This window comes from Lepidochelys kempii, chromosome 9, assembly GCF_965140265.1.
Source record: "Lepidochelys kempii isolate rLepKem1 chromosome 9, rLepKem1.hap2, whole genome shotgun sequence".
Classification (NCBI taxonomy): Eukaryota; Metazoa; Chordata; order Testudines; family Cheloniidae; genus Lepidochelys; species Lepidochelys kempii.
This window is the reverse complement of record NC_133264.1, coordinates 35,826,027-35,850,012: the sequence shown is the minus strand read 5'-3', so window position 1 is coordinate 35,850,012 and position 23,986 is coordinate 35,826,027. Positions and strand designations below refer to the sequence as shown.

Genomic DNA, 23,986 nt, shown 5'->3' with positions numbered 1-23,986 from the left:
CCTCCCCATTGCCCCCCCACACACACACACACCAAGGGCATAGGGAGGGAACAGTCCCTATGCTTCTTTGGCTACAGCTACACTAGGCATGATATCCCTGCTTATGTGCACACACTCACACTTGCATACTCATTGAGCCAGCATGAGCATAAATAGCCGCTTAGCCACAGTAGCACAGGTAGCAGGAGCGGAAGCAGGGCTGAGCCATGCTGAGTACAAACCCGCCTGAAACGTCCTGGTCTGTACTCGGCATGGCTCAGCAATGCCTCTGCTGCTGCTACCTCTGCTACCCCATCTACAGTGCTAGTGTGAGAATGTGTACACGAGCCGGGGAATCCCACCCCAGCTCACGGTGCAGATGCAGCCTTTGAATGCAGTTGGACCTGGCCCTTTATCATTTATTTATTTATTTATGTATTTATTTATTATTTTCCAACAGCATCTAGAGGCCCCTGCTGAGACCAGGGCCCCATTATGCTAAGCGCTGTATAGCAAAAGACACAGTCCCTGCCTTGGAGAGATTACAATCTAAATAGACAGGGCAGACAAAGCAGGAGAGAAAGGAAATAGCCATCACTGCTTTGCAGGTTGAGGCAGCTTTCAGAGATACTAAGGCCCAGAGCTGCGAAGGTATTTAGGTTCTAACTTCCACGGAAGTTAGGAACCTTTGTGGATCTGGGGCTTACATGACTCATTACAGTGCGTTAACTGCAAGCTAATCCTTCCTCTCCTGTCCTAAGGTGGGCCTTGCAAGAAGAGGAAGGCTCTGAACATCCTCCTTCCTGCCACACCCATGGAAGGACTTGGCCCATTGTCACTTCCCTGAGAATACAGTAGCTGGGCTTGTATATCAGTCCTGCTCTTTGCTGAATTTGATTCTGCCCCAAGTGCAGAAAGCCCGCATCTGATTAACTCTCTCCTCCATAGGGACAGTGTGACTGAATTAGATTTGTGTTTATAACAATGGAAGTTTTGAAATGTTTGGGTTTTATTACTTAGGGTGAATAAATACTACAACAGCAGCAACAAGTCCCTCAGTCAGGGAATCACAGGCCCCACGAAAACACTGAAACAACAATGAAGTTTACTCTAAAGCTGCCAGTAATGACAATACCTCAAGCCGAAGCACCCCTATGGAACTAGTTTATGTTCTTACATGTGGGCTTTTAAAAACACAAACACAGAAGTCACAAATATTGATCCATTGCTCTGAATTATTTTTTGGTTTGTCTTCAAAGCTGAGATGAGTGATCTTGACAGCAAGTATAGGATTCTATTTACATTCAAACCCTTACGCCACGCAAGCAATTAGTCCCCTTGTAATTAATGGCCTAGTGGTTAGAGCACTAAAGCAGGACTTAGGAGACCCAGGTTCTATGTCTGGCTCTGGCTCTGCCACTGGCCCATTGATTGATCTTGGCCAAATATTGTCCCATTTCTCTGCCTCATTTTCGCTATCTGTAAAATGGGGATAATGATACTACCCTCCTTTATAAAGCAGTTTAACGTCTACTAATGAAAAATGCTGCATAAGGAGATAAGTATTATTGTTATATATTACTCGTGTAAATTAGGAGTAATCACCAGATCAAAGCTGTGCAGGATCAGGTGCTAGCATAGTGACCTCTGGAACTGCAGCAGTAAATAGATGAAGAAAGACATTCTGAACAGAAAAAGAAGGGCACAGAAAATCCCAGTATTTGGAGTCTCTCACTGCTGGCAATAATGTACTATAAGGAAGGATTTGGATTTTGTTTGTTTGTTTTGATTTGTTTTAAAAAACTCTCTCAATTACTATGGAAACAGAAGTCTATAGAGATATAACAAAAGAGGGAGATTTTTTCAAAAATTGCTCAAGATCTCATTACCAATATTCCTGTTGATGTCAGTAATGCTACCCAATGCAAGTAAGGTGGCAAAATCTGGCCTGCAATCATAGCCTGATCCTGCAAGATACTTGGCATCTCAAGCGAGGTGTTGAGCACCATCAACTCACAGTGAAATCAATCATAGGAGGTGCTAGGAGACCTGAGTTTGCCTCAGTGGTGGGGCTGCTCTGTACCAGCCTTTACTATGGGCTATGCCTAAATGGCATAGTTGAGTTCTTATTAAATAAGAGCTTCATTTTTCAGTAGCAGCAGAACGAGCCAGGTTATAAATACTGTGCAACAGCTAGTTTCCTTTTTCCTCTCACAGCTTTAGGACCCAAATCTGTGAAGCAGTTCCTGTATTGGGCTGATTGAATTCAGTGGGAGCTGAAGGCACTTGGTGCTTCACAGGAAGCACCTTATAAGGCAAAGCTTCTTAATCTGTGGAATCTTGCTTGCCAGAAGAGAAGCTGGATCATTGCTGTAGCTGTCATTGCAAAGCCTTCATACTTGGTATCTGCTAATACCATAGCCTTCATACTTGGTATCTGCACAGTATGTGGGATTCCTGAAGTGGGGGCAAGGCATTTTACGACCTGAAGCACCAGGAGACACATCTTCAGATAATGTAAATTGTCATAGCTCCATTGTCTTCAATGGATCTGTCCCAGATGTCAGATGCAGGGTTGTTCCTATTCAAGACCATGCCAATGGCTTCAGTGTGAGCAGTTATGTGAAACATACCAACTCTAAAAAGAAAAGGAGTACTTGTGGCACCTTAGAGACTAACCAATTTATTTGAGCATGAGCTTTCGTGAGCTACAGCTCACTTCATCAGATGTTTACCGTGGAAACTGCAGCAGACTTTATATACACACAGAAATCATGATTTCTATATAAAGTCTATATAAAGTATATAAAGTCTGCTGCAGTTTCCACGGTAAACATCTGATGAAGTGAGCTGTAGCTCACGAAAGCTCATGCTCAAATAAATTGGTTAGTCTCTAAGGTGCCACAAGTACTCCTTTTCTTTTTGCGAATACAGACTAACACGGCTGTTCCTCTGAAACATACCAACTCTATTTTCCAGTTTTTCTCTACATTGTGTCCTTCATGTCTGTTCTAAGTGAATAACGTTAGCATCTGAGGTTTGGATTTTTAATGGGTTTTACGTAGGTAGGGAGAAAAAACCATCTAGTTCCCTTCAAAATGAGTTTGTGCTGTGCAACCAATTTCAAGAAGGCTGTGTCAACAGCAAAGATAGTTGAAGGATAAGGGGGAAAATAACAATGAACTTTGTTTCTGTAATGAGCACGTGGGGTCAAATTCTGCTTTCATTTACATCCAGGCTACCCCATTGACTTCAATCAAATAAAATGAAATCAGTTGGGTTGCCTGGCAGTAATTCAGTCAATTTACAATGTTTTGCTTTCTCCTTTGAGCATCCCAGATTCTGAGCTGTTCATATGAAAGAGGCTCAGACTTTAATAAAAATCCCTGCTCGCACCATTTTGGTGCAAAGAACAGCTTTAAATGAGAATACTGTGGTCCTGAGTCTCATGTACACTAAAGCCTCTTTGCACCACTCAGCAATACACAGGGGCCTTAGAGTGAGCGTGAATGTAATTTATACCCCCTTTATGGTGTCGCTAGAGTGCCAGAGCAGAGATTGGGGAATATATTTAATTTCAGAAACACCAAAACATTCTTGCTGTTGGAAAGTTTTGGTGTTTCTGAAGTGGAATATTGAGAAATTTCAGTTCTGTGAAAAATTTAGAGTTTTTAGATTTTAAGACACAGTTCAAGATAATAACTTCTGAAGGCTCAAAATTTTTTGTGGAACTGAAATTCCATTTCCCAGCCACCTCTCCCCAGCATGCTTTTAAGCCAGGCATTTTGTCTTGCTATGAATGCAAACTGAAAGGAAAAAACTACATGATATGTCCAGGGGAAGAGAGGGAGACCTTTCACGTCTACGTCCTGAGCCTCTGCTTCTTTTATCTAGGGGCTGCATTTTACTGTAAGGTTGGGGATGCAGTAACCACTGTGGAACAGCCACAGGGAAGGGAAAGGAGGAGGAACCAGCTACCCAAATGAAAGTCACTTTCAACACATTCTTTTCAGCTGCAGGCTAACTTTCTTCTCCCTTCCTCCAGCTGTTGTGGAGATAGACATGGGGAACTTTCCCTCTGTGCGGTTCTCCCTCTTCCAGTTGAGCACTGTCTAAAAGTATACCACCAGCTAAAGAGCCCCAATTTACACCAGTAAATAAGAGAGATCCAAATCAGGCCCTTGCTACCTATAGTAGTTGGGTTGAACCTTAGTAGTAGTTGAACCTTAAAGTGAAGGAAAGCAATTACTTACAAAATGGTGAGTGCCAGAATCAGAGAGATAATTAAGTTTATCCGAGAAAAACTCACACTTGGCCACTCTTAATTCATGGCAACGATTTATCCTGTCATGGGAAGGAGGAGGAGGGTGGAGCCACCACTATGGAGATGGAACTGAAATGTGAAATTGCTTTGAGGGTCTTTTCTTAAAACTGATTACACTGAGCATTTGAGAACTGCTCAGCCCCTGACTGCAGAGATGTTATATCTGCAGGCTGCAGATCCCTGTGAAGTGCAGCTGAACTGTTCTAACAATGCTTTGTTCACTTCAACTACCATTATAATCACCCCAGAAAATGCTCAGTGACAACCTGCAGAATCTGTTGCTGTGGGGTTATCCTGTGTCCTTTTGACGGAGACGGGATAGCTCCTTTAAATGAACTCTTGGTCAGTAGGTATAATTCTCCTTCCTGATGCTTCTGCTGTTGCAACTCAGCTGGCCCTTTTGATTGGCATTGTACTACTCTCATTGTAATTCCGCCTTGATGAAGTCTAGGTGTCAACACAGAAGCCTGTCAGAGGTGTCATTCATCCTCAGCAATGTGTTTTTTTTTTTTTTTTGTTTTTTTTAACAAAGGCCTCAAGAGAAAGGCTTGTACAAAGAGCACAGAACTTCTGTCTGTGGGTTACTGGAAGCTGCTTGTTCTTTGACACCAGTTGAAAGCGTTTAGGAAGTGCAGAAACATTTCTAAGGACTGCCATACCCGTGCAACAGCCAGAAGTGATTTATTGCAATTTACAATCCGTAATCTGCCAATCTGGCAGCCTCCTTTGATGGGCTGAAGTTATTTTGGAAGTTTGGCAAGCATATCCTGAACAGTGTAAATGAATGATAGATTAGACATCAACCATGGCATCAGCAGATGGAAGATGAGTGAATATAAACAACTGGTAGAGTCCCCCATCTGGTGGATGAATTCTCCACGCCTGTGTCCCCTTGCACATGATCACCATTGAGTCCCTGGCCAACTACCAGGTGAGCTGATAGGGAGCGTTTTCCTGGCCAAGTCAAATAACTGAACTAAATGTACTGTCCCTCAGATGGAATTTACTCTTTGTATATTTTGTATTTTTCTCTCACTCCAGTAGTTGCATGCAAGAGTGGCCTGTCATCTTTGCCAACTGCTGAGGCTGTCCACTGGTTGTTCTATATGAGTACACTAAGACCCAGTGTTGCAGTTTCTCTACACTGCAAAATCCTCTTTGCAATGGCAAGACCCAGTGGGCCAAATTGAGGCCTTGTGTAAATGGGCAGTCAGAAGAGTTGCACTTATACAAAGGCTGAATTTGCACATGCGCATGTGTATATTGTGTGCTTTACTGTGTCCGAGACCAAGGTTCAAAAACAGCCTGCCATTTTCAGAAATGTCTAAGTGACCTAGTTCACTCAGTCTCAGTGTGAATTTCAATAGGATCAAGGTGCCTAAGTCACTTAGATGCTTTTGAAAATGCTCAGCTGAGTGAAAAGGGATCCTTTTCCTTGTTGAGCCAGTGGAAGTTCTACTAAGCTTGCCTTAGCAAACTGCATAGCCTATAGAAAGCTGCAGACAATACTACGGCACAGAACAGACATTTTGGTAAGACATTCAGCAAATATGATGATGAGCATGAGATAGCCAGCTAGACAGAAATAGATAAGAGATAGCATAGGGAGGACATTTGTCCTAGAGCTGGGCGGTCATGACACTAGCACAGCTCAGTCACGGTGGGGGGAAAAAGGCTGTTTTTAGTTAGCCTCTTTCAAATTCTTAATTCTCATTATGAATTGCAGTTAGTTTGCTAGTAACTATGAGAATATAGTGATATCAGTTAATTTATAGTAGAACAGTAAATGCCCTTCGCTTCATGTCTCTGGTGACAGTGAAAATACATGCTGATTTCAAATTTAACTGCTTTACTCTTTTGTTACTCCGTAGATGCTTTTCCATACTCTCATAGTGGATGTAATGAGAGGGCATTTTTTTCATTCAATGCTCCAACCAGTTAAGCTACTGTACAACGTCAGCCTTAGGCAGACACTGCTAAAATACAATAGCAGACTAGTTACTAAAACCAACAACAAACAAGCACATATGTTTTGTAAATTGATTTCTTTCTGAGCATGGTTCAGTAGTTTCATTTGCACATGCTTCATGTAATTCATCTAGTGATACTTGTTGTTGATCATTTTATATACAGGTTATATAATCTATAGCTAGAGGTCCTCCAGATTATAGTACAGTTGCACTATTTTCATATCTGATCACTTTAGTCCTAGTCAGGTTAATGCATATTCTGTAGAATGATGTAGTTTATGGATGTACCATCTTCTGAAGACACTGGAGTGGACTCTGCTCTTGATTATGCTGGCATAAATCAGGAATAATTCCACTCATTACACTGGAATTGTTCAAGGCTTACACCAGAATAATAGAGCATACTTTGAATATATTTGGATGTAGCAGCAATATTCAAAGAGGTTTTTTTCCGAAATCATTAATCAGCAACGTCTGCCCATAGAGGGACTCTTAAACATCCACTTTTTTATTTGCCAGCAGTTGTGCCTGGTCCATCATTTCCTTCCTGGAGAAGGAGGCCACTTCAAACTCACAATTGTTTTAAACCAAAATGAGATTTTTTTCCACCTTTGATGGCATTACTTTGCCTGAAAACAAGAGCTCTCCACGGAATGAAATAGTACAGAAAGGCTTGACAGCATAAATGTTCCATTTGTTCCCCAAATATTGACTTTTTATTTGTCATTTGCTTGCTCACTGTTATCTCAGTTTTCCGGACAATTAAGGTTGGTCAGTTACTCAGTCTTGAAGGGATCTAGGATATGCAACTCAAATTTAGAGGTACAAGGTCTGTAGTTGAGAGGGGAATCAGTTATTTTATAATATTCTGGGAGTCTTTTGTAAATTCTTCATTGTGAGAGAGGTTAATTAATGCAGCTCATTATGCCAGAGAAATGCACAGAGAAGTAGAGGTCTAGTATGGTTGAAAGGAGAAGACAGCCTGTAGGTCTGATGCTCCTAGGCCTTGAGTATAGGAGGAGTGTCCCCTCCAGCACAGAAAGCTCTAAGGCCCAACCTGACAGAGGCATATCTTCAGGCCATGGTGTTTATCCAGTCTTTGATATGTTGATGCAACATTGAAGGAATTGTTGGATTAAATGCAGACTCAAATTTACTATCAAGGGCCAAATTCTGCTCTTTTATACTGCTGTTAATTCTGGATTATCATCTCCTTTTGAGTAAATTGGTTTACACTAGTGTAAATGAGAGTAGAATTTGGCTTTAAAGAGGTGAAAGAAATTATGACCAAAATCTGGGATGTAAACATTCTTGAAGAAGAATGTACCTTAAATGTAGCCTGAAAGCACCTGAGGCCACTGAGGGTGTGTCTCCAGAGCCAGTGGCAGCCTGCGGCACCAGGCCTCTGAGCCCAGGTCAACGGACGTGGGCTTATGGGGCTCACGCTACCATGCTAAGAATAGCTGTGTGGGCAACGCTTTGAATTTGCACCTCCGGTTGGGGCTTGGGCTCTGAAACCCATCACCATAACTGAGAGCTCTAGCTCCTGACCAGCCACAACATCTACACAGCGGTTTTAAGTGCTGTAGCACAAACCTGAGTCTGTTGATGCAGGCTTGGGAGCTTGCTGCCACAAGCTGTGTAAATTTACCTTAATTGACATCAGAGTGGTATTTTATGAAGCGATCTTTCAGTCCCCTCACTTGGCTGTGCTTGAGTCATTCTTTAACCACCCACACAAGGGCTAGGAAGGGAGGGACATAGATTATTTGGTGGTGGGGGAATGTATTTGTAGCAACATTAAATTTCTGTCAAAACCAACTACTGCTTGAAGGGCCTTTACACTGAGTGCTCTTTTATCTGTTGTCCCTTCCTCTCTGTACTTTTTCTTATTAGCTTGTTTTTAGAAAACTGAAAGCTGGTCCGTGTAAAAAAAAACAAAACAAAACAAAAAAAAAACAACCCTCATGGACAATAATACTCTGAGAGCCAGCTTTGGTTGGTGACAAAGATATGCTCCCTAGTGTTAAAGCCAAAGCAGAGATGATATTTTGGATGGTCATGTCATCTGCCGAAAGACAGCTTTGTATGTTTTATTGATGTTAACAGATCAAGAACTTTTGCTATAGCAAGTTCCTCAGAGAGGAAAAGACGGATGTTCAACATAACGAGTGTTCAATATACATTGTCCAAGCCTCTTTATTTTTTACTATTTGTGTTACAATAATAAATTTGGGGCCCATTGTGCTAGGCATGGTATAAACACAAAATAAGGAACAGTCCCTGCTCCAAAGAGCTTGCAGTATAAATAGACAAAGGGTATAAGGGGAAACAGAGGCATGGAAAAACGAAATGACTTGCCCAAGGTCACACAGCTGGTCAGTGACAGAGCTGGAAATTTAACACAGGTCTCCTGAGTGCCAGTCCAGTGCACTGGAGCAGGAGTGGGCAAACTATTTGGCCTGAGGTCCACATCGGGTTTCCGAAATTGTATGGAGGGCTGGTTAGGGGAGGCTGTGCCTCCCCAGACAGCAAGGCGTGACGTGGCCCCTGCCCTCTATCTGACCCCCACCCCCGCTTCTCACCCCATGATGACCCCCCCCCCCTCCGGGACCCCTGCCCCATCCACCACTCCCTGTCCCCTGACTGCCCCTGGAACCCCTGCCCCTGACTGCCCCCTGCCACCCCATTCAACACCCCCTCTCCTTCCTCACTGCCCCCCAGGGATCCCTGCCCCCATTCAACCCCCCTGTTCCCCGTCCTCTGACCATCCCGATCCCTATCCACACCCCCACCCCCTGACCACCCCTCCCAAACTCCCCTGCCCTCTATCCAACCCCTCCCACCCCTTGCCCCCTTACTGTGCTGCCTGGACCACTGATGGCTGGCGGTGCTACAGCCACGCTGCCCAGTGCACCAGGACAGGCAGCCGTGCCGCCCGGCCGGAGCCAGCCACGCCACCGTGCAGCACAGAGCACTGGGTCAGGCCGCGGCTCTGCAGCTGCGCTGCCCGGCAAGAGCTCGCAGCCCTACCGCCCAGAGCATTGCGTTGACGGAGCAGTGAGCTGAGTCTGCGGGGGAGGGGGAACAGTAGGAGAGGGGACAGGGGCTCGCAGGCCGGGCCTGGAGCTCAGGGCCCGGGCAGGAGGGTCCCGCAGGCCGGATGTGACCCGCAGGCTGTAGTTTGCCCACCTCTGCGATGGAGCATGCTGCTTTCTCAATACTGTCTCATGAAGAATACTCGCCAAATTCATCTATGGTATGAATGAAATTAGAGACACACAGATCTTGGTTCAGCAATGCACTTAAAGTGACATGTAACTTTAGCCAGGTGAGTCATCCCATTGAAGTCAATAGGGGCTACTCAAATGCTTAAACTTACATATGTGTATAATTGATTTGCTGCTTTGGGGGCATATTTTGTTTGATTAAATGGTGTATATGTTATAGTAGAAGAAAGTAATCTGTGACCTACAGTTTGATATTCAGTAATTACAGGGTTTTAATGAAAGGAATACTATAGCCTTTTGTTCTGTGGGTCCTTTCTAAGGAAGACGCAAATATAGGCTGAGCAATTCCTATTGCTAAGCAAATATAATCTTTTAAGGAGAAAATTTTTAAATTTGTAATTTAAGCAACTGGAAATCTTTTGTTTAGAAAGAAATTCTGCTTTAAAATTACATTTGATGTGGCACCTTTTAAACATTGAAAGGTAGGAGTTTAATTGTTTCATGTACTTAATTTTCTTCTTGCAGTGGGCTGAACTGCACAGTACATTGACTATGTGTGGGTCGCAAAATCTGGTAAACAGCTAAGGCACAGTAGAAAATGACAAACTCGTTTTATTAAAAAAATTGTCCTTTTTTCCATACACTGAGCAAATAATGAAAAGAAATGCCACAACATGATTTCATAGTTCAGTCTCTCCTTAAAGAGGAAAAAGACTTCAGAAGGATAGGATGACAAGAAGCAGGCTGAATTTCCAAAATTAACTGTGAAAGGCAGATCATTTAGGCATGTCTGAAAGCTATGCATAACCTTTGTGCTACAAATATCTCATTTCAAAAATGTCAGACTCTGCTTATTCAGGAGGGCTGCCAGTAGGCTATTTTAAGCTTCTTGTTTCTAAAGCACAGCTGCCTCTATATCTTGGTTTATTAGCCATATTTCTTCATTCAGTCATTGGAGGTATTAATAATGGTGGTAGAATTCTATTCAATATAGGAGATTTGATATCAAAGTAGTTTTAGATTCGCTAAAGTTCTGGCTTATTTCTAAAGTTTAGCAGCTGATCACAGTGGCTCCTATCCTCCAGCTGTGACTGGTTTGGGCTGTTTCAACAGGACAAAGCAGCACTATAGCTAGGAGATCCAAGATCCTACAAGAGGATCTTGTAGGATCCTTTGAGCAATTGGGACACTCCAGATGATGTAGAACCACTATAGCAACTCCTAAACCATCCCTCACCCAGCCAAGTTCAGAGTTCCTGCTAGGCTTTCAAAGGCTGCCTACCAGCACTGTATCCATTTTATCTATATGGACCACCTAAGGTTCCCCTGGGGTGGTGGGCAGCTCTGCACAACCCCAATACAGAGCTAATTCTTACAGGCACGACCTAGGCCCGAACGTGGTAACCATATATATTCATCTCTCCCTCTAAAGATAACATTGACAAATTAATCATGCTGGTAAAACGAGGCACAGTTTTACATTGCTCGTTAAGGGTCTGTGCACCTTGCACAGAGGGATGGAATCCTTAGTCCCAGCCGGCTCTTGCTTGGGTTGGAGCTGCTCCACGTCTGAGACATGGAGCAGGAAAACAGGTTGAGCAGGAAACCAGTGTGAGCAGGAATACTGGTTGTGCAGTATAAATCCCCTCATGTAACTTTGTGGGCCAGTGAATCTATGCAATTCACACATTCACTGCCCTCTGCCTTCTTCCATGTGAACCCCTGTGGAGATTGGACCCATGGCAAGCAGAAGACTGCAAAAAATCTCCATAGCTGATATCAAAGACAGTTGGATCATGCTGATTCTGCTGTATTTTGGTCTTTCCGATGCTGGTAGCAAAGTACCAAAGTTGTATTTCCTTTTCAACTAGCTGTGCAAATGATAGTGTGATGCTTGTGATAGTGTGATGCTTGTGATTACAAACCAATCACAGTACACAGTCCAGACACTGAATACTCAATCTTCAATCTCAAAATTGTTTCTCGTAATCCTGTTATAACCAGGAATAGTAGCTTCAGATAGTCTAAAACTATTCTGTTTTTGCAGTTTCTCAAGTATTTTTAACTGTAAGCAATACAGTTGGGCAGAAGACCATTCCTAGAATCATTTTCTGATGGAAAATGCAATTCCAACAAAATCAAAATGCTAAATAAAATCATGTCAATGTTGCCAAAATTTTGTTTCAGAGAACAAAAGGGGGGAAAGTTCCAACAATGTTGAAATGCTCCATTTTAACATTTTTCAGAAGTGAAAAACTTTGGTTTTTTCCTTTCAAGATGACTTATCTTGATTTTTTTTAAAAATTTTGTAATAATATGAAGAAGTCAAAATCAAAATGAAATGTTTTGATTTTTATCAAAACAAAATATTTTTATTGGCCTGAAAGAATTTTTCTCCTGAATGTTCTTTCAAAGAGAATTTCCAAAGTTTGGGGTTTTGTTTCTAATTGGAATGAAAACAAATTTTGAAATCTCAAAATCCTTCATGACACAGAATTTCTGTTCTCCACAAAGTCCTAGTAAATAATTTTTTCTAAACCTTAATATACCAAAATTTCATTTTAATACATCCAATACAAATCATCCATCCAGGAACAAGGTGCACAGGCCATGCTTACAAGTTGGGGTGACAGTATCCTGGAAAGCAGTGACTCTGGAAAGGATCTAGGGGTCATAGTGGACAAGCAACTCAACATGAGCTCCCAATGTGATGCTATGGTAAAAAGGACTAACGCGATCCTTGGAAGTTTAAACAGGGAAGTAGTGAGTAGGAATAGGGAAGTGATTTTTACTATATGGCAGTGGTGAGACCAGCACTAGAATACTGCATCTAGTTCTGGTGTCCACATTTTAAAAAATGGTGATGGGAAAATTGGAGTGGGTGCACAAAAGAGCCACAAAAATAATTCAAGGGCTGGAGAGGGCAAAACTTAAAGATCGCAATCTGTTTAGTTTACCAAAAAAAGATTGAGAGGTGACTTAATTAGTGTATAAATATCTTCACGGGGAGAATCCTGGGTGCTAAAGGGCTTTGTAATCTACTGGAATCTATAACTGTAATCCTAAGGACAGGCATAACAAGAGCCAATTGCTGAAAGCTGAAGCCAGACAAATTCAAATTGGAAATAAGGCACAGATTTTTATTACTGAGGGTGATTAGCCATTATAACAAACTGCCAAGGGAAGAGGTGGATTCTCCATCTTTTGATATCTTCAGATCAAGACTGGATGCTTTTCTGAAAGATATGTTTTAGCCAAACACAAGTTATTGGTCTCAATCCAGTAGTAACTGGGCAAAATGTAAGGGCCTGTGATATATAGGAGGTCACACAAGAAAGGCTTTAAATTCTAGGTATCTATGAAAAAATCAGAGGAACGCAGGATGAAACTGTCATGGAGTCACGGGGTCTGGTCTATGCCCCAGCCTGTCACCAGTCTCCTGGGAGTGACCCCTCTAGTGTGCCAGGCCCCAAGTTCCACAGGGCAGGCCCGTGGCCTCCAAGACTGGGCAGTTGGCACCAGCAATCCCTCTCTTAAGCCACATAGCCCATCTTGGTCAAACAGTGCCCTGATAGGCCAGCCAAGCTGTGAGGGACTCCATCTCTGGCTCCCTCTCTCTTTGTTTCCTCCAGTCTGGGCTCCTGAGTCCCTCCAAAAAGCCTCCTTCTTCCAGTCACCTGACACCTTGTTTTTCAGTTCAGTTCCCAAGTCCTCCCAGCTGGAGTTTCATGCAGTTGGGTGTTGATTGTTCAGTCATTGTGGCATCTCTTTGTCTTGCTGGAGCGAAAACGGAATACACTGCATGGGGCTGGCATGAAGCCCTCCCAGCCCTCCCCGAGTGGGGCTGGCCTGAGGCCCCCCACTATTCCCTGCATGCAGGGCTGACCCAAGATCCCCTGCCACCCACCTGTGTGTGGCTGGCCCAGGCAGAGCCACTCTCCCGAGCCCGCCCTCCCGCACAGAGCTGTCACTGCCATTTGCCCCCTCCTCCCAAATGTTCCTCCACATCCTGACCCCACTTTTTTGCAAAACTGGGCATTTGTCCTGTTTGCTCTTGCCAACTGATGATCAGTTAGCAATGCCATGTTCAGATGGAAACTGAGGCATGCTTTAAGATTCATAAAAATATTTCAGAAAATTCCCACTTTGCCACAGTAGAAGATGTGAAGATGAATAAATGCTGGAATGTTTAGAGACGGTCCCAACAGGCTGAGGTGCTGAGCAGCCACCACTCCCATTGACTTCAGTGAGACTTGTGGGTGCTCAGCTCCTGTCAAAATAAGACTCTTAACAGCATGATATGAAGACCTGATCCAAAGCCCACTGAAGCGTATGAGAGTCTTTTCATTGCTGTCAGTGAGCTTCAGATCAGGCGTTTAGTGCTTAGAAGTAGTAATAGTAGCAAGGTAGCGATGGCAGGTTAGTAAGAACAAGTGACCAGTGGCATAGTAATCCATGTTGAAAAGCATTTAATTATTCCATGCTTATAGCAGACAACCCTGCAGTGTGTGTGTATCACCAATGTGTCAGCCATAGCTGCTTTTCATAGGAGATTGTGTTCCCAGTAGGTATGCTGAATGCTTTCCCGGCCTGATAAATGTCAAGTACTAAGGCAATGCTGCCTTTCCGCTCACAGGGATTGCCAAATAATCTGCTTTCATTAACTATGGGACCTTGGCAGAGCTCCTCGTGTACAGCTATGACTGCCAAATGTTAGTTATACATAAATTTGCAGACACATTGTCTGCGCCTTTCATTACAGTTGCACAGTTTTCTTAATTGCAGCATTCTTGTGTTCCGTCTACAATTCTTTGAGTGGTCGTCTATAAATAGGTATTTCATGATTCTGCAGCAGTGGGTTTTGCCACAAAGTTAATCTCTTGCTACAGAAGTGTGCTAAGCCTTTCCAAAATAATAGTAATAATTAATAATAATGATAAGCCTGAATCATCATGGTGTTATTTCAGTTTGACACCTATATGGTGTTGTTTCAGTTTGACACCTATATGGGGTACAGTATACTCTCATTCAGTTGCAATGAAGTCTGACTTCATTGACATTGAATGAGAGTACACGGCACCCCATGTAGGTGCGTAGTAGCTTCCCTGCTCCCTTTCTTACTCAGAGGCCTCTGCTGTCCCGTCCCGTTCCCCCCCCCCCCACACCAGTTTATTTGGCTAGTTTCTCTTGTGTCTTATAATACCACATATTCCTGGTAAAAGTAATATATAGTAGGTTCCTAAATTTACAAAAAAACAACATTTTATAAAATATTTAAAGTCCTACAGATTGCTGGGGATGGGGGAAAGCATCTAAATTATGTGTTGCTAATCTACTACTAAAAAAACCCTGCTTAACTTATTTAAACTATGGTAGAGAAAAAATAAAATAACTGTGAAGGAAAAAAATCACTCCATAGGTATTTATCTTCCACCCTATACAGCAGGGTTGGGTCAGCTGACCTTTCTGTTGATAAGAGCATCATGTGCCAGTTGCAAAAAGCCTGCATGTCACTGTAGTTTTGTGTGTGTGTGTGAGAGAGAATGTCTTAAAGAGAAGCAAGGCCTTCCCCACAACTCAATGGAATTCCTCTTTTTCTGTCTTAGAGCTGGTTGGAAAATTAAACCAAACATTGTTTGGTCACAATTTACAGGTTTGTCAAATAGTAAAGTTTTGTGGAAACGGTTATATTTTGATAAACTGTCTACTGAACACTCTCTCCTTACTAACCTGCCGTCGCTACTGAACACAGGGAGCGTTCCATCTGAATCCCTGTTTCAGTGTTTCCAAAACAAAATATTGCAGGATTTCAAAATATTGAAAAAAACCTTGGACGTTTCAGCTCTTTGTCCCAATTTGGGTTATTAAGTTCCAAAAATTCAAACATTTTTACAGATGTGAAATTTTGTTTTCTGGCCAGCTCAGTCTATTTGTCTGTATTGTGAAAACTTTTGTATGCCACATCGGATCAATTCCAAAATTGCAGGGAAAGTTCTATGCATCAATGGCAGAAAGAACCCAATGATTTTGGTGAAAATTGGAAAAATGATAGGAGGGAAATTAGGGACACACAGAGTCCCTTGCAACTGGTTAGCAGACCCAGGAGCTTCAAGCACCTTTGCAATTGTCTAGAATGGGTTGCATTAGCAACTTTCAGCATTCCATCTCAGCTCTGCCCATCCTCCCATCTGTGGGGGACCACACAGCACCTCTGGCAGAGAGAATAGGGGACACAGGTATGGGGGGAAGGACAACATGGGGGACAAATAGCTCCAGCCATGTGGCAGAAGAGGGAATGTGGGGGTACTCAAAGCTGCCATGGTGAGGAAGAGTGAAAGGGGGGAAAGGATGGATGGGGAGACTGGGGATCGTGGTATGAGGGAGAAGAATATGTGGATGGGTGGGGAGTGTAGACAGACAGTGGTATGGGGGATAATAGGAGAGGGAGGGAACACAAGTGAATTAAATTAAATCTAACTGAGGCCACTTTACTGGTGAATGAGAGCATTGGCACATGAGTATAATGTACTTTAAATTCACACCTTGAGTTAATTTAGCATAACCTTCCTGAGTGTCCCTGTGTAGCCATGCCTTCAGGAGTCTTACAGAGTCAGGCTCCAAGTTCCTAAGGGTTTGGCTGCACCACTGTAGCGCTTCAGTGTAGACACTCACTGCAGTGGCAGAAGGGCTTCTCCCATCGTTGTAGTTAATCTACCTCCCTGAGAGCTGGTAGCTAGGTCAATGTAAGAATTCTTCCATCAACCTAGTGCTGTCTACATCAGGGGCTAGGTCAGCTTCATTACATTGCTTGGGGTGTGGATTTTTCACCCCCCTGAGCAACATAGCTGAGTCGACCTCACTTTTCAGTGCAGACCTGGCCTCTGGCTACTACACTACGGAGCTTATGTCAGCATATCTGTCAGCCAGCCCTCTGGTATAGATCTGGCCTACACCACCTCCCTGAATGACAGTAGCTATGCTGACTGAAGCATTCCATCAGGGGTGTGGTTTTTCACACCCCAATTGATATAGGTGTGGTTGAATAAATTTGAAGTGTAGACCAAACCTAAGTTACCTCTGAAAATGTTATCCAGTGTCTGTATTCTCCTCTATGCTAACATGAGGGTCATCTTGCTGTACCCACCAGGGCTCTTTGCATTCCTCCATTCACCCCACTCACATTCCCCATTTGCCACCCTCCCATTCCCCTCTGTTCAGGGGCTCCCTACACAACTCCATGCCCATCTTTATGCCAGGGGCTCTGTGTGCCTCCCAGGTTGCCCCCTTCTAGTGAGTAAGCTAAACTGAACTATGCCACTTTACTTCTGAATGAGAGCATTCACACAAGGGCCAATGCACTTTAACTGATGCACTTTACATTCACACCTTTAATGAATTCAGCATAACTTTCTTGAGTGTCCCTGTGGAGACTTGCCCTAAGAGACTTTTGGAAATGAGATTTAGCCTCCTAACTGAATGCCTACACCAGTGGTTCCCAAACTTGTTCCGCCGCTTGTGCAGGGAAAGCCCCTGGTGGTCCAGGCCAGTTTGTTTACCTGCCGCATCCACAGGTTCGGCCGATCACGGCTCCCAGTGGCCACGGTTCGCTGCTCCAGGCCAATGGGAGCTGCTGGAAGCGGCGGCCAGTACGTCCCTCAGCCTGCGCCGCTTCCAGCAGCTCCCATTGGCCTGGAGCAGCGAACCGCAGCCAGGCCGCGATCGGCCGAACCTGCGGATGCGGCAGGTAAACAAACTGGCCCAGCCCACCAGGGGGTTTCCCCGCACAAGTGGCAGAACAAGTTTGGGAACCACTGGCCTACATTATAGGAATTATCCTGGCATGTAGGTAGGCTAGCATAACCCCACAGTGTAGACGCAGCCTACAGAAACAGAAAGGGATACTATCTCCCTGCATCATAGTAGTTAGGTCAGTGAAGCATTCTTGCATTTGATCTAGCTGTGTTGACATTGGGGTTTAGGTTGGTATGGCAACATTGGTCAGCAATGTGGATTTTTCACACCGCTGACCAAGGTAGATATGTTGACCTAAATTTTATGTGTAAACCAGGCATAATTCATTTAGGCCCTTCTGTAAATTTTACTCCTGACACATTTGAATACATTGTAGTACAACTTTTATGGGTTTGAAAATCTGGTTAAGTTCCTATTTCGTCCCTTCCTCTCAGAAGAAATCCTTTTTACCCATTATACTTATCCAGATACTACTGGCTTGAATGTGGTCTCAACACTCAATATAAACCCAAGTCTACTTATTCTTAAACAGAACTAGCAGTCTATTTAACTTGAACCTTTATTACCACAGCTTCCGTTAGGGGGTTAGAGGGTTGGACTAGATGACATCCTGAGGTCTCCTCCAACCCCGATATTCTATGACGGGGCATATGTCTTAGCAGTGAGCAGTAATGGTGTCTTATGTAACAAAGCACAAGTATGACAAAATAGCGATAATAATATGCTAGAATCCTTCCCCCATAAACAAGATAGTTCAAACACAGGCCATTATGCTAGCCTCTCCTACCCTAGAGCTGGGATCATAAGTAGACTGTCAAAATATGGTCTTCCAGCTGGCAGAACAATGTACTGTTGCTGACTTTAGTAGTGCATTTGAGGCTGAGCTTCTAGAAGGGGTCCTTTAAGTCCACAAGTGCTGCCTGGTTGATTTAAAGTTAGAAACTCACTAGATGTTTTTCTGAGGGGTCAGCAGAAGGTACTTGGAAAATTCTCTAAGTGTAGAGTTGACAGTATCACAGAGAAATACAGTAAAATTCTGGAAGATTGGCATGTTAAACTGAGCTATGATTTAGGACATTTAGAGCTGTGGGATACATCAATAAGGTGTCAGGGTTTTCAACATAGGGGAGATATTTATTCTACAAGAATAGAGGTAAGGGCTAGGATTCTTGCTGATTTTTTTGCAGGTGAGTTGGTTAAGTCCATTTAAGAGGATAAACTGACTTAACCCCAACCTTTAATGAGATATTTATACAGAGAGACCTACATGTAATTTTCATGTGTATGTTTCTTGTTGTATCTGTAGAGGACAGTTGCTATTAAATCTTTGACCTTTCATATCAAATGAATTTCATTGTAATATTTCAACTTGTAATTTCAAAAACAGATTTATGAATTGTTTCCAGATTTAAACTACTCAAAAGGTTCAAATCATTTGAGATGCTGAGTCCCTTCAGCTTCCATTGAACTCTTGGCATCTCACAACATGGAATCTAAATGAGTCATTAGAATGATTTTGAAGATAAGTATTACAGTACTTACATCGCAGTAAGTACAAATATACTTCATCAGTGGGACGAAACATGCACTTGTTATGCCCTCTACAGAATGGTCTCATAAATATAAGAGTCTTGATTCATCATTGTGTTACTCTAGTGTTATGCCTCTGTCACTCCAGTGTGATTGTCTGGGGTCTTAAAGATTCTTTCATGTTCATAAGAAGTACATTCCTAGGTACAACTGTTGTCTCTCCAGGGTTTTCATAAACTATAGTGATATTTCAGCAGAGTAATATTTAAATGTGAAAAGTGCCCTGTCCAAAGTTCCTGAGAGAGGGCAACCTTTGTGAGAGGAAGAAGTGCTCACTAAGAGTATAATTGTGGCACACCGTAGCAGGGTTGGGAAAGGGAAGGGCATGTTTTGAATGGGCCATTATTTTCAGTTGGGTTGCACTAGAATAACTGGAGTATTGCTAAGTGAATCAGGCCCCAGAAATCCATTCTAGAATGATAACATTGTAAGAAATTCTGTGTCCAAAGAAGTTTAAATATTTTTGATGAATTTATATTACATTCTGTTTTCAGCATCGGCCAAACCAAGACCCCACAGTGATGAATATACCAAGAAGATCCCTCCTCCTAAGCCTAAACGAAATCCAAACACTCAGCTAAGCACATCTTTTGATGAAACGTACATCAAAAAGCATGGCCCCATGAAGACAACACTCACTAGGGATGCCTCTTTATTGCAAGTCAGCAGTCCTGCCCCAGACACAGAAGAAGAAGAGCCTGTTTATATTGAAATGGTTGGGAATATACTAAGAGACTTCAAAAAAGATGAGGATGACCAAAGTGAAGCAGTCTATGAGGAGATGAAATACCCTATATTTGATGATGTAGGCCAAGATTCAAAGTGTTCATGTGAATATGACCATCACAGTTGTTCTTCTCAGTGTGCTACTCCCACAGTGCCTGACCTAGAATTCACCAAGTCCTCAGTGCCATCTACTCCCAAGGGCTTGCTTTGTGATATCCCCCCACCATTTCCAAATCTACTTTCTCATAGACCTCCACTACTGGTGTTTCCGCCAGCACCAGTGCAGTGTTCCCCAAATTCTGATGAGTCTCCTCTAACTCCACTGGAAGTCACAAAGCTTCCTGTATTAGAAAATGTGTCTTACATCAAACAACAAGTTGGAGCTTCTCCATCTTCACTGCCACCTCATACACTGGGCCATCAAAAACCGGAGAAAGACCAGACAGTATCTCATGGAACTACCACTCCTGGGCACTCCTCCTCACCTCCTCATCCTTCTACCTTATACAGAACACAGTCTCCACATGGCTACCCTAAAAGTCACTCTGCCTCACCTTCTCCTGTCAGTATGGGTAGGTCTCTTACCCCCTTAAGCCTCAAAAGACCTCCACCTTATGACTCTGTACATTCAGGAAGTCTCTCAAGAAGTTCTCCATCAGTGCCTCATTCTACAGCCAGAAACACGTTGCAGGAAGGGGGAAAGATGGTAAATGCCTCGGTCAATACCTACGGGTCATCATCACAGAGTGGTTCACGTTCTAGAACACCAACCAGTCCTTTAGAGGAATTAACCAGCCTCTTTACCTCAGGACGAAGTTTACTGAGGAAGTCGTCCAGTGGCAGAAGATCTAAAGAGCCTGCAGAGAGTAAGTTTTCAATACACTGTTTAACTGTCTCATTTACAGCATTATAACTCTTGTCATATTTTATTAAATCAGAACTGTGCAAATAACCACATAACTCAGCAACATGAATTATATATGCCTATTCCATTCCAGAGGAAAGTTGATTACCGATGAAAACTGCTTTTATATTTCATGTTTTTATTTTATATATCAAGGTTTCAAAGCTATTTGTCCTGTGTTATGAAGGCTTGCAAAAGAGAACTGTAAGAGATTTAAGGCCCGATCCCTGAAAGGTTTTAAAGGTTTCTGTTGTGGTGCCGAGTTCTGTCCAATGCCATTGAAGTGCCCTGAACTCACATGGAATTTATACCTCATGGACTCAGGCCCATAAATACTTAAATAATGTTATAACATGATGATAAATGTCCTAGTTGTTTTCAACAAAAGAATGCCACACCTTTGTTTCCTGGCTGATAGTCTCACCCTTAGCTCCCATTAGCTTTGAGGCTGCTCAGCATCTTACAGCATTCTGACCCTGAGACTTCACAAGGTGTAACTCTAACTGCAGTTAGCAAGAGATGAACATCCATAAGGGTAAACTTGGCACAGATATTAGTATGTCCCCAAATCCTTCAAAGTCAGTGAAACCAAAGACAGGGGTTAGGGTGGAATTTGGCCCTAAGCTTTTATAGATGAGTAAAGTCAGTGAGCTTGATATGATTTCTCAGTTTATTACTTTGATATCTTGAAGCCCGAATAGCTCAAATGCTTTTATTTGAGAATAGCTGATTTTGTAGCACTCTATTGGATGTTTGTACTAATCATATATTATACCTTTTTGGCAGAGATGTAACAAAAAAAGTTCCAAATTCTGTGCTGGCTTTCATCCTAATAAGTGATGGTGGTTAGGATGTCTTCAGGCTACCAACGTTTTATAGAGAGATGGGTCATTTTCTGAACTGCTTTATAATCTGTGTATCCCCCTGAAGTCAGCACTTGATTCTTCTGTTGCTGACAGCAGTTTTACACCTCCCCTTGGGACCAAGTCTCTTCTCATGTATATGAGTGTACATCAGGAGTAACTCCTTTGAAGCCTATGGATTTAAAACCGTGGCAGTGAGAAGGGAATTAGGCTCAGTAGGATACACAGAGTATAAGTCAGTGCAGAAATTAGCCTGATCCACCTACAATAGTTTGTCAGCCTGCAGACATAAATGCATTGTATGAAAGCTTAGTTCCATGATTCAGTAGTTTTGCCACAAATAATTACAGTAATAAAAATACAATAACACCAGGTTTGTGTGTGGGATGGAAACAAATTTGGGTCTAGAATGAGAAGGTTCTTGTAATAGGGGACAAATATGGAGTATGTTACAACATTTAGGAATAATTAAAGTGAAGTGGTAGAGAAACAGTGGAGGAGTAAAACTGGCAATAAACATTATTGTTTGTTAATAAGCAAACAAAAATCCAGCACCATCCAGAGAATGAATACATTCTAAGGTTCTTTCTTTGTCAGTGTGCATAAGAGAGCTGGCCTTAGAACCCTGAGAAATTCCCACAGTGAATGTGTCATTAGTTCCAAATGCTGAAATTTCAGGATCTCTTTATGCTGCCATTTCACAGATGACGCCATAGGTGCTGGAACTAGGGGTGCGGGGATGGGGGTGCTGCAGCACCCCCTGGTTTGAAGTGGTTTCTATTACATACAGGGTTTACAGTTTGGTTCGATGGCTCTCATTACTCCCACTATACAAATTGTTCCAGCACCCCTGGATGACCCCCCCCAAAAAAGTTTTCTATAGTCCACTTGACTGAAATTAACTGTAGACTATCAAGGAGAATTTCAGATATGAATTTAAAGTAGATCCTGCCCTTGAGATCTCCACAAGAAGCAGCTTTCTTACTGGCTGCCCTAGGAATATTTTGTTTGCTCTTCCAAGGGGAGAGAAAGTGCCTGTTATTGGCCATTAGCAGTGAGAGAGAAGAGGAATTAGAGAAGCCAAATTTGGTTCCTTTAAGGACAAACCATCCATGTTATGTAGTGAAGCTAACAGCAAAAGACTCTGGAGTGCTGCTGTGTAGGGGAAGTAAACAGACTGTCAGTCTAATCCTGCTTTACTTCATGTGGTATTTACAGTATGATTTAATCTCCTGGGATTACCACAATAAGCAAGAACAGGGTTTGTGCTCAGATATTATAGCAATAGAAATCACTGTAGGATGACTTGTAACCAAGTATGAGATGAGCAATATCTCTCATGTAATTCTACAAAAAAAAAAGGGGGGAAAAAAAAGAGAGAGATCCACGATAACACAATTAGAGTAAATTGTGGAGTTTGAAAGCTTGTGACCAAGCTTGTCACATTTTGTGGTATATAATAACACACAGTGGAAGACAATGTAGACTAAACTTGTCTCCAGGTGTATTTAAGAAATTTTACTCATACAAATCATGCAGAAAGCCTGAGGCTGTCACACTATTTTGAATCAGGATGTAATACTCAACATTTATTTGAACAAGAGAAGAGCAAATGTAATATATGGCAAACCAGCACTGGCCCTTTTTTCTTTTTGCAAGCTTAATGTAATTTAGTCTGAACGAGTTTCTGGAAACCAGATGGAAGTAGAAAAAAAAGAGAAAGTTGTGTCCATCTTATGAAATAAGAGCTCAGAAACTAATCAATGTGTAGTTTGAAAAAATATATATATTTATTCTTGGCACATCTCAGGCAAGATTCTTATTGAAGCCTACGCAATTTGGCCCTCTGTGACTTGTTTGAAGTACTCACTGCTAAATGTAAGTTTTAAAAACTGCATGATACAGGATTTTGGATTCAAATTGGGCGTAGTAGGAATGTACTGTAGCAATTATGGAGCAAAGTCGACTCAGCTACATGGTTGCCACTCCAGCTGAATTTGGAAATGTTGAAAAGTTTCATTTCATTTCAAGTAGGCTCAACATTAAGCTGCGTCTGCCTGAAGTGCTGCAGGGGTGTAGTTTAGATGCTTCTGGTCCCTTTTGCTCTATGCTCTGGAATCCCCAGCTAAACTGCATCTCCCATGATCCACTGCAGCAGATCAGCCAAAGGGGAGGCTGCTGTGCATCATAGTAGTGTTGCCTAGGGAAATGGTAAGAGGCTATCTTTCTGAACTGTTGGGTTTTATTTTAGCTTTAGAAGAGGAAGGAGCCTCCTTTGTAGGCATAAAAGTGCTCACTGAAAATTGGCTGGAGTGGTCCTATAGTTGGCTGCAGTGGTCACTGCAGTGCTGATGAGCTCTGACTCTCATTAGCCTCCCAGGTCTCTTAGGATATGTCCAGACTGCAATGTCAGCCCAGAGCTAATAGAACTTGAGTTGGCAGACCCTGGGTTTGTTAACCTAGGGCTTGAACATCTACACTCATTTGTAACCCCAAGTTAGGAATTGTTGAACCCTGGGTCCAAACCTGGGGCTCCAGCATCTACAATGCATTATGCAGGCCCAAATTCAAACACCCGTATCCTGGACTTTCTAGCACCCTTCCCAAATGTGGCCACTCTAACCCTTTGTTCATGGTGCAGTGTGGGA

General features: G+C 42.7%; 1 protein-coding gene across 6 annotated transcripts in view; it reads left to right on the top strand.

Annotated features, from left to right (window-relative positions):
• Positions 1-23,986, top strand: part of NYAP2 (neuronal tyrosine-phosphorylated phosphoinositide-3-kinase adaptor 2) — a 180,881-nt gene that overhangs the window by 93,220 nt on the left and 63,675 nt on the right. For all 6 annotated transcript variants that reach the window (XM_073359901.1, XM_073359902.1, XM_073359900.1 and 3 more), the window contains one exon: positions 19,340-20,437. In XM_073359901.1, coding sequence (XP_073216002.1) covers positions 19,340-20,437 — 1,098 coding nt within the window. The remainder of the gene's footprint in view (positions 1-19,339; positions 20,438-23,986) is intronic.